General features: G+C 45.9%; 1 protein-coding gene across 1 annotated transcript; it reads left to right on the forward strand.

The window, feature by feature from the left end:
• Positions 1–1,292: 1,292 nt before the first annotated feature.
• Positions 1,293–4,422, forward strand: ABT1 (activator of basal transcription 1). Its single transcript, XM_012458592.2, has 3 exons — positions 1,293–1,563; positions 2,261–2,457; positions 2,615–4,422. Exons 1-3 carry the CDS (start codon positions 1,323–1,325, stop codon positions 2,993–2,995), a joined length of 819 nt encoding a protein of 272 aa, XP_012314015.2. The 5' UTR covers positions 1,293–1,322; the 3' UTR covers positions 2,996–4,422.
• The last annotated feature ends 5,238 nt before the right edge of the window (positions 4,423–9,660 follow it).

Below are 9,660 nucleotides of genomic sequence, written 5' to 3' on the forward strand. Positions count from 1 at the left end.
GGCGACGATAACAGGCTGAGGACCCGAGCCCGCCAGGGGAAAATGGCCCTGGGCGTGGCTTAGGAAAGGTCCGCAGGACTCCCGGCGGGAGCAGAACCGCCAGGACCCGGTCAGTTCTGTGGTTGCGTCGGTCACAGAAGGAAAAGTGGTTTGTGATCTGATGGGGAATCTGTGAGGACAGACCCAGGGCGAGCAGAACTAAGCGCGTCGCCCGGGAGTCGCCAGAATTGGGAGTCCTGTGTGCCTCTGACATGTATTTGCAGCGTAAGGATGCATGTGGATAATGTATCAATCAATACACATGTGTCATAGATGCCAAGCAAATGGTTCAAATAATTGTCACATATTTACGTTTTTAGACATTCACAAAATCAAATTAAAAATATTAGACTAAAAGTTAGCAACTTAATTTTTCAAAAATTAAATCTAATTAAATTTCCAAAGTTAAACTTTTCAAAATTTAAATTTTAAAATATGCAAAATTGCAAAGTAAATTTCCAGAAATAATTTATTTTAGTTTAGTTTTTGAGACAGGGTCTTGCTGAAGTGCAGTGGCGCGATCTTGGCTCAGTACAACCTCCGCCTCCCGCGTTCAAGAGATTCTCCTGCCTCAACCTCCCGAGTAGCTGGGACTCCAGTCTCGCGCCACTACGCCCGGCTAATTTTTGTATTTTTAATAGGGACAGGGTTTCACTGTGTTGGCCAGGCTGGTCTCGAACTCCTGACCTCGACATCAGCCCGCCTCGGCCTCCCAAAGTGCTGGGATTACAGGCGTGAGCCACCGCTCCCGGCCTTCCAGAAAGAATTAAAACTTCAAAACCCAAACTTAAATTTTTAAAATGAAATTTATCAACTTTAAAAGACAGTCGTTCCTCAGCTGTAATCGCACCCGGAGCCCTTGAATAAAATGCTATTTTGATGGCTAGAACACATAGAAACTTCCCTAAAATCGTTCTGCAAAACTCTCCAAAAAGCCAGCATCAACCTGACTTTTACCATCTCAACAAGGCATTCTATAGGGTAGGTTATATTTGGGGATCTGCCTTTTCTGCTTCTGCCTGCCCTGAATTGGAAATCTGACTGGGAATCTGTGAGCCTAACCCGAGCGTTCTAGCCCGCTCCCACGCTCATAATCTGGCTTCCGACCCCATACCCTACTTCCGCCCTCTCCCCTCGGCTCTCTCCCGGATCCGCCTGCCTAGCGCAATCTTTTCATTTGTCATTAACGCCTCGGCCCCGCCCTCTCGTCTCAGGCCGTCGCACGCGTTTTGCGTCGATTGGCAAGGCGCTTTACGGCTGTCGTGCTGTTCGTGTCAGTCAACATGGAGGGAGAGGACTCGGAGAAGGCCGCAACGGAGCAAGAGCCGCTGGAAGGGACAGACCAGGCACTAGACGCGGAGGGGGAGCAGGAGGAATCCGAAGAAGCGGCCTGTGGCAGCAAGAAGCGGGTAGTGCCAGGTATCGTGTACCTGGGCCATATCCCGCCGCGCTTCCGGCCCCTGCACGTCCGCAACCTTCTCAGCGCCTACGGCGAGGTGGGACGCGTTTTCTTTCAGGCTGAGGGTAAGTGTGCAGGCCCTGGCGGTGAAAGGAGGAGGTTGTCGTTCGCTGGCGGGGGGGCAAGCGTGCATGTCCTGTTGGTTCGCTGCGCAGGGCTGAGGCGCGAGCTGCTGGATTTGGGCGATGGGCGGTGCGGTGCCCGGCTCCTGGCTGGTGAAGGAATCAGTCTGTGAGGATGCTGGGGTGGGCGGGCGGTGGGGATCTGGGGAGAGTAGGTAGCACAGTGTGTCTTGTGGTTCTTTAGTTCTCGGATTGTCACTATTTGCGTTCTTACCCCGGTTCTGCTCACCTCTCTCTCCGGACCTGTTTACTGGTTTGTTACATGAGTACAACCTGAGTAAAAGCCTTGTCAGCTTTTCTACAAAACTGAACATACACCTTTGGCATCGCGGCCTTGGTCAAGAAACGATTTGATCAATCGCCCCTCGTCTTTCCATCCCCTTACAGGCACTACTTGAGGTTGGGGACTTGTGCAGGTTTTAAATAGCGTTCAGGGCAGGCCAGATTAAGGAGTAGACATTTGAGGAAAGCATTGAGTTAGATAGAGGAAAGGGTGCGACTTAACAGTTCCCTCCCTCCGGCGGAAACTCTCAGGTGGGACTCCTGTTGGCAGAAGTGAAGAACAATGCGGGCAGTGGGAGGTGCTTTTGAGGGAGTGCGGCCTAGGCGTCCTCGACGGGGCTTTGTCTTTGGGGCGCAGACAGGTTCGTGAGACGCAAGAAGAAGGAAGCAGCAGCCGCAGGAGGAAAAAAGCGGTCCTACAGCAAGGACTACACCGAGGGATGGGTGGAGTTCCGCGACAAGCGGGTAGCCAAGCGCGTGGCGGCCAGTCTACACAACACGCCTATGGGTGCCCGCAGGCGCAGCCCCTTCCGTTATGACCTGTGGAACCTCAAGGTGAGGAGCTAGATCTTTCTGCCACACCTCTCACTCTCCCTTCTCCGCAACTCTGGTCCAAGAATCCCCATGGCCTCTCGTTGGCCTTGCGCCCGCCTCCCCACCCTTTTCTCCCTAATCTGCACTATCCTGATCTTTTCTGATTTTCTGCCCACAGTACTTGCACCGTTTCACCTGGTCCCACCTCAGCGAGCACCTTGCCTTTGAGCGCCAGGTGCGCAGGCAGCGCCTGAGAGCGGAGGTTGCTCAGGCCAAGCGTGAGACCGACTTCTATCTTCAAAGTGTGGAACGCGGACAACGCTTTCTTGCTGCTGATGGGGACCCTGCTCGCCCAGATGGCTCCTGGACATTTGCCCAGCGTCCTACTGAGCAGGAACTGAGGGCCCGGAAAGCGGCACGGCCAGGGGGGCGTGAACGGGCTCGCCTGGCAACTGTCCAGGAGAAGGCCCGCTCTAACAAAGGGCTCCTGGCCAGGATCTTTGGAGCCGCGCCACCCTCAGAGAGCATGGAGGGAACTTCCCTGGTCAGAGACTCCTGAGGGCCAGGGAGGCCCTTTCCATCTCCTGGCCCTGCTCTGCTTCCTGTCTACCTCATACTAGAAGGATTGTGACTACCCAGGCAGACATTTTATTGTGTTTTTCAGACCAAATGTCTCTGGTCAGGGCCAAATGTAGAAGTTTTGTGGGCTTCTACTGTTCTCTCTCCGAACTCCTGTACATGCCTGGCTGAGTCACCTGATTCATACTGTCATACTAACATGATTATGACTACTACATATGCTTGTTTTGTTTGACTCTTGACTGCCTGCTTCTTAAAAATCCCACTTCCTGCCCCCAGGAAGGGCCTTTATTTCCAACAAGGGGGATAATGCCTAGTCCAGGCAATCTTTTTCTGTTTAGCAGTCACAGGTGAGGGTGGTATTAGCATCTTTTTTATGTAGAAAAAAATGACAGTTAATGGTACGGTAGACTGGGTTGGGAAGAAATACAGTTCTTCCAAATGTGTTTATAGAAAATAAAAATATTTTTATATGCCTTTTTATTTTTATTAGGGGACATTGGACAAATTTCAACTTTGATTTTGTGTTCCCTTCGCCTTCATTCCATCTCTTGATTTTAGAGCACCCCGACCCCACCATCCACCTTGCCATTTAATCTGGGTTTTTTTTTTTCTGTTTAATTTCTGTCTGCTTAATATCTTAGCCCAGTTTATCAGTCAGTTAAGTCAGCATTTTCTAAGCCATTGTTTGAGGAGGAAACAGTGACAATAGATAATAACACATGGCCCTTGGCATTCAGAGTCTTCAGGCCACTAGTAGAAGATAGATAGGCATTGTGGTAGAGGCATATAAGGGATGGAGTGGGGGCCACGGCAGGTCATAGAGTGCTCTCAGTGGGAACCTGATTGATGATCACAGTCTTCAGAGGTGAGTCAGTCCTCACCAACTTTTCCAGGTCATTCCTAGAAAGTAAACTGGAAAATAATAAAGCAGAAGTCTCAAAGAGTATGATGTGCTCCCACAATTGCAAACAATGCTTCCTGGGTGGAGTGTTGAGTTGGAACCACTGAAAAGGTGGGCAAAGCCTAGTAGAGAACCAGTACACCTTAGGTTATATATGGTGGGGTTGGGGCAAGGGAGGGTTCACAAATAGGCAAAGCAGCCCTGTAGGCTTCAAAGAATCAGTGTAAGCCACTAAAAGGAACTGAAAACGTAGGTGTTAAACAGTCTACACAGTCTCATGTAGACCAAAACGCTGATCATTTTCGAGGCTGTTTCAGAAAGTGTCGGTATGATTATAATTATTTGTATTTTGCTTGTGCTGTTTTTGTTTTTCTTCTGCCAGTGTGATGATCTGTGTGTTTTATGGGGTAGAGTGAATTTGTCTACTTTGGCTGTAAAATATCCTAGCCACATTGTGGATAGGTGCACTTTATTTGGAAGAATAAAAAGGATCATACAGTAAACCTTGGTATAACATTTCTCACAACCCACATACCTCTTATACTTGGCACACAAACTACATTTCCATTTAGAAACTTTTGTCTTGTTTTTGTTTTTATTTCTTGTGGGTTTGCATGTGGATTGTTTCCTCATGCCATTGATGTCTCCAAGTGAACTGGAAAAATCCAGAATCAGAATTTGACAGGCTGACATGTTGATTTATTCAGAATTCCAAGTGCCCATTGCCACCTCTGCTAGATAAAGAGATACCAAGGTGAAGAGGAAACTTTCCCTCAAGTTGCTGACAGCTTGGAAAGTACCAGACATAGTGGTACTTTAGGGGTTTTATTTAAGACTTTCTTGAATGAAGAAAGAAATTGCATTCCCAGGGTGGACAGCATTAGATAATAGTGTGTTCAAGGGTTTGTATTTCAGACTCGATCTCCAAAACAGTTCAGTACAAAGAGTTCACACCTGCGGCCATGCAAGCTGGGTAAGTCAAAAGTGAGGAATGAGAATAAGTGGGTGGAAGAAAATATCCCAGGAACTTTCATTTTGACTTTAAGCCCATTGAGGGTAGGAAAATAATTACTTTTACAGCCATAATTTGTTTCTATTTAAACAACACTTTGTTTTTTTATATGACTTAACTCATTTAATCCACAACTATATGTTATCCCCCATTAAAAGTGAACTCAGAGATATGACTCAATTTGCTTAGTATTTTATCCTTTGTTCCCAACCTTTTCCCCAGCTTTTCCCAGTGTGTATATGGTGAATGCTTATTGCATGAGATTCATGAGAAATGCACATGTCATAGACTAAAGTGTACCTGCAAATATGAGTGGATTTATTTTATCTAAGACCAAGAATAACAAACAGTAATAATTCTCAAGTCATTATCCTGTGGTTGCAATGTATACTCTGATTCAGCTTAGTTTTGCTCCTGACTGAGAAGCTGGGACTCTGCATTAGATGGCAATATAGTGGGCAGGTTTCTTTCCAAGTAAGTTGAGGTGGGACTCCTGATAGAGTAAGGAGGCTTTAATAGGGTATGTCTGGGTGCCTAAAAAATTTTTTTTTTTCCTCCAGAGACGGTCTTGCTATGCTGCTTAGGCTGGTCTTGAACTCCTGGGCTCAAGGATCCTCCCACCTTGGCTTCCCAAAGCACTGGGATTACAGGCATAAGTCACCATGCTCTGCCCTAAAAATGTTCAAAAGTCATATTTACAGGTACTCTCAAATTACTTTTTTGTGATTCCTCATAAAACCTTTCTCCCTGCAGTTTGCCTTGTTATATGCGGTAGAATTATGAGGTGAAAATCCTATGGTGGAAGTCTAGGGACATGCTCAGTTCCCCAGGAGGCTTAATATGAATTTTAGCAAATTGCTTAAGATCTGTTATTAGATCTGCTGGTCCCCGCCCACCCCGCTTTTATTTTTTGAGATAGAGTCTCACTTTGTCAACCAGGCTGGAATACAGTGGCACGATCATGCCTCGCTGCAGCCTCCATTTTCTGGGCTCAAGCATCCTGCCACCTCAGCTTCCTGAGTAGCTGGGACCACAGGCATGCACCATCATGCCCAGCTAATTTATAAGACTTTTTGTGGAGATGAGATCTCACTGCGTTGCCCAGGCTGCTCTCGAACTTCTGTTCTCAAGCGATCCATCCACCTCAGCCTCCCAAAGTGCTAGGATTACAGCCACTGTGCCCAGCCCCCATCTTGAAATCAATACTTGACAGAATATTAAAGAAAATGAATATCAGCTGGGCGTGGTAGCTCACGTCTGTAATCCCAGCACTTTGGGAGGCTGAGGCAGGCAGATTACTTGAGGTCAGGAGTTCAAGACCAACCTAGCTAACATGGTGAAACCCTGTCTGTACTAAAAATACAAAAATTGGCTGGGTGTGGGGGTGGGTGCCTGTGATCCCAGCTACACAGAAGGCTGAGGCAGGAGAATTGCTTGAACTTCAGAGGTGGAGGTTGCAGTGAGCTGAGATTGCAAATGAAAAGTTTTCAATCTTCTGTGACAATGGCCCTTGAAACCACACTTTCTTCGCACCCCTTATTAACTAGAGACATGAAGGCAGGCTGAAGGTAGAGGCATCGGAAACCTGGCAAAGTCTTTTGCAGCTGTGTGGTGTGTGCCCAGCCACCTTCAGCAGTTATTGTAGTGGCCAGTCTGTGGATGACCTGGGCTGTCAGAGTTAGCGGACTCCAGCGATGTCCCCCAGCACACTGGCTGCGAATCAATTCAGAGAGCTTATTTTTGTTTTTCACCTTGGCCTCCAATTCCATTTTGTCAATTGTCATTGATTATTTAATCAGGACTTTACGGATGGATGTGCAGCTTCTTCTAATCTTTTTTTCTTTTAAGTGTTAAAAAGAATAATCCTGACACGAGTCAACTTTAGCTATACAAATATAGCAATTGCGTAAAAAATTGTCAGAAGTGGAATTGCAGAGTCTAAGACTGTCTTTGGTATTCATTTTGTAAGCAAGAAAAAATTTGAGAGAGTCTGATGATTTAGGAAAATAGCAGTCACAGGAAACCTATAGACATCCTAGCTAGAGGTCTCCACCACTTTCATTTGTGGTCTATTGTGACATCCAAAGCCTGACCCAAGGAACTGATTCAGGTAGAGACAATGCCAGCTCAGTGCAGAGGGCAAGCTCTGCAGGACCTTGGCCAAGTGATTTCTGCGCTTTTTGCTGTGGGGACTCTACTGACGGACTAGCACAGTGAGAAAGATGGGAGTTTGGAAACAAAAGAAGTGGTCCAGAACGATGGGACTGTGTTCATATCTGCTGGCATTTAGAAGGAACTTGGTAAATTTAATCAAGAAACAAGAAAATGAGGACACCCAAGGAATAAAAGGGGAAGAATAATGATTGGATTTTCATTTAATTTGCCAGACACAATTCCTGAAGTAAGAAAATAACATTTCTCACCAAATTACAGCACCAGGTCTCAAACCACCAACCCTTCGGTTCACAGCCGAATGTGCTAACCAGTTGCACCACAGAAATGAATGTGGTGGAAGGTCTCTATTCCAACAAGGTTATTTAACTTTTTCAGTCTAAACAACACATTAGAAAGGAGGCTGCTTCTCGGTGTATTGGAAAAATGTTCCCCCATTTTTTGACTCTCATTGTTCCTATGTTAATGTATTTTAAAAACAGGATTATAATTATACAGATATTATTCTTAGAGAAGAACATCAGAGTGTTAATTGGGTGGAAAGCAGGATGTGGGACTGGTGCCTGTTTTTCCAAATAAGTGAGTGGAATCAAAGCAAAGACCTCAGACAGAATTTATTTTCAGTTCCATAAGGAAGTTTTTGCTGATAGTTCAGTTGAGAGAAGCCACTGGAAGGCTGTTGCATAGAAGAAGATATATTAAATGGGAAAGACACCAGCAAGAGCAGATGGGAAAACCATTTAGTGGAAAATCTGATACAAATATTAAGGGATACTACAGTAATTTAAGGGGTCAAACCCCAGGATAGGAAACCAGAACCACCTACACATTAGTGCTTGACCACCAAACTGCGAGCCTGAAATTGCAATCATACTTCATGTTTGTGTTTTAAAGAGTAAGTTGGTGACAGATTTTATTTCATTTCTTTTCTGCCTGTCTTTCTGCTTCCTCTTTCTCTCTTCCTCCCATTCTCTAGTATGTATACCTTCTAATAATTTTCCTCTGGGTTTTATTCTGAATGTTATGGTTGTTGTGCCTGTTTTTCTCATTTTGTTAAGCATACGTGGGTTGACCTTGGAAGTACGATGATGGGTAGGGGGTGGGTGGATTTGGTGATATTCTGTACCCTATTTGTCTTTCTAGTCCTTGCAATTACATTTAAGCCCAGGAGTCAGTTTACATTAGGATGATGTCCTCAACTTGACTATTCATTTAGTCTCCCAACTAACAGTTATTGAGTGTCTGCTAGAAGTTAGGCAGTGTTCTAGGCACTTGGATACATCAACAGTACAATAGCAGAGACTTGGGTGGATTTTTCAAGATAAGGAGAGAAACATAATAAACACAAATAAGTAAATTGAATATGTTTGAAGGTAATAAGTTATATGAAGCAAGGAAAAAGTCAAGCAGGGTAAGGGGACCGGGGAGTGGGAAGTATGTGATTTACAATATTAAACAGGCAAGTTACGGTGGCCTCTTTATGATGTTTTGAAATGGCTTGTTGGAGTCTTGATATACCCATCTTTGTCTTTAAAAGATGTCTCTCTGAGAACCTAGGCTGAAACAGACAAAAGGGACTGGATAGGTGGTTCAACAGCAATTATGGGGAGTTTTGAGAGGAGGCACTCCCTGGGTTAGAAGATACCAGTTAGGAAGGATGTAAGTGTTTATTAGTTAGGAATAGACAAACCTCATACTCTATGTTTTTGGCCAAAAATTCTGTGTTTGCCGTTTTTAGAGATTTGCTTTGGTGGCTCACTGTAGAGTGCCCTTTTCTGTGGATCACTATATTCCATGTTGGATTTCCGACTGGCTTGTTTAGTTTTTTCTTTTGAATTCAATGCTACCACACACCCATGTGCAGACACACACACACACACACACACACACACACACACACACACACCATTAAACAAACAAGGCCAGTGGGTCTCTTGGCTAAGGATTCTATAGTGCATATGCAAAAAATGCTATTGATAAGAAATGTTAGATCAAGTTTCTCAAGAGTGACTCAAACTGATCAATCTGGCTGCTATACTTGGAGAGGATAATATGGATTGTTTAAATTGGAATTGTGTGTAAGTAATGTTAGAATATGGGCAGTCTTTTTTTTTCCTTTTTCTTTTTTTTGAAAATGGACATTCTTTCATGTGACTTAAAGCATCCTCCTATAAATCTTCTTAGAAGTAGTTTGCCCAAAAAGAAAAAGAAAACAGTCATCCAAGGTCCTTGCAAAGTGTTCCTGGCTACCGCTCCCTTAAGTCCCTCCCGCCCGGTACCGCGCCTCACCCGGGGTCCCGCCCCTTCCCGGGCCCCGCCCTTTACACGCACCGCACCGCACCGCCTCAGTCTCCGCCTGCCAATCCGGCCTACCCGGCGGTTGCGCGCGCCGTCCTCTCCTTCCGGTCCTGCGCGCGCATTCCTAGCTCCCCGACGCCTCACTCCTTTCCGGGCGGTTGAGTCGCGCGCCTCTGGGCGTGGAAGCAAGCGACCGCGCCAATGGGGCGCGGCGGCGGCCGCCCGGTCGGCCCCGACAGGCAGAGGCTGAGGTGGAGGC

Source organism: Aotus nancymaae, unplaced genomic scaffold, assembly GCF_030222135.1.
Source record: "Aotus nancymaae isolate 86718 unplaced genomic scaffold, 86718_ANA_hifiasm-v0.15.2.pri h1tg000051l, whole genome shotgun sequence".
Taxonomy (NCBI): domain Eukaryota; kingdom Metazoa; phylum Chordata; class Mammalia; order Primates; family Aotidae; genus Aotus; species Aotus nancymaae.

Coding starts and splice junctions, on each gene's coding strand:
- ABT1 (XM_012458592.2), top strand. CDS start 1,323: ATGGAGGGAGAGGACTCGGAGAAGGCCGCAACGGAGCAAGAGCCGCTG. Junction 1,564..2,260: donor CGTTTTCTTTCAGGCTGAGG/GTAAGTGTGCAG, acceptor TTTGGGGCGCAG/ACAGGTTCGTGAGACGCAAG. Junction 2,458..2,614: donor ATGACCTGTGGAACCTCAAG/GTGAGGAGCTAG, acceptor TTCTGCCCACAG/TACTTGCACCGTTTCACCTG.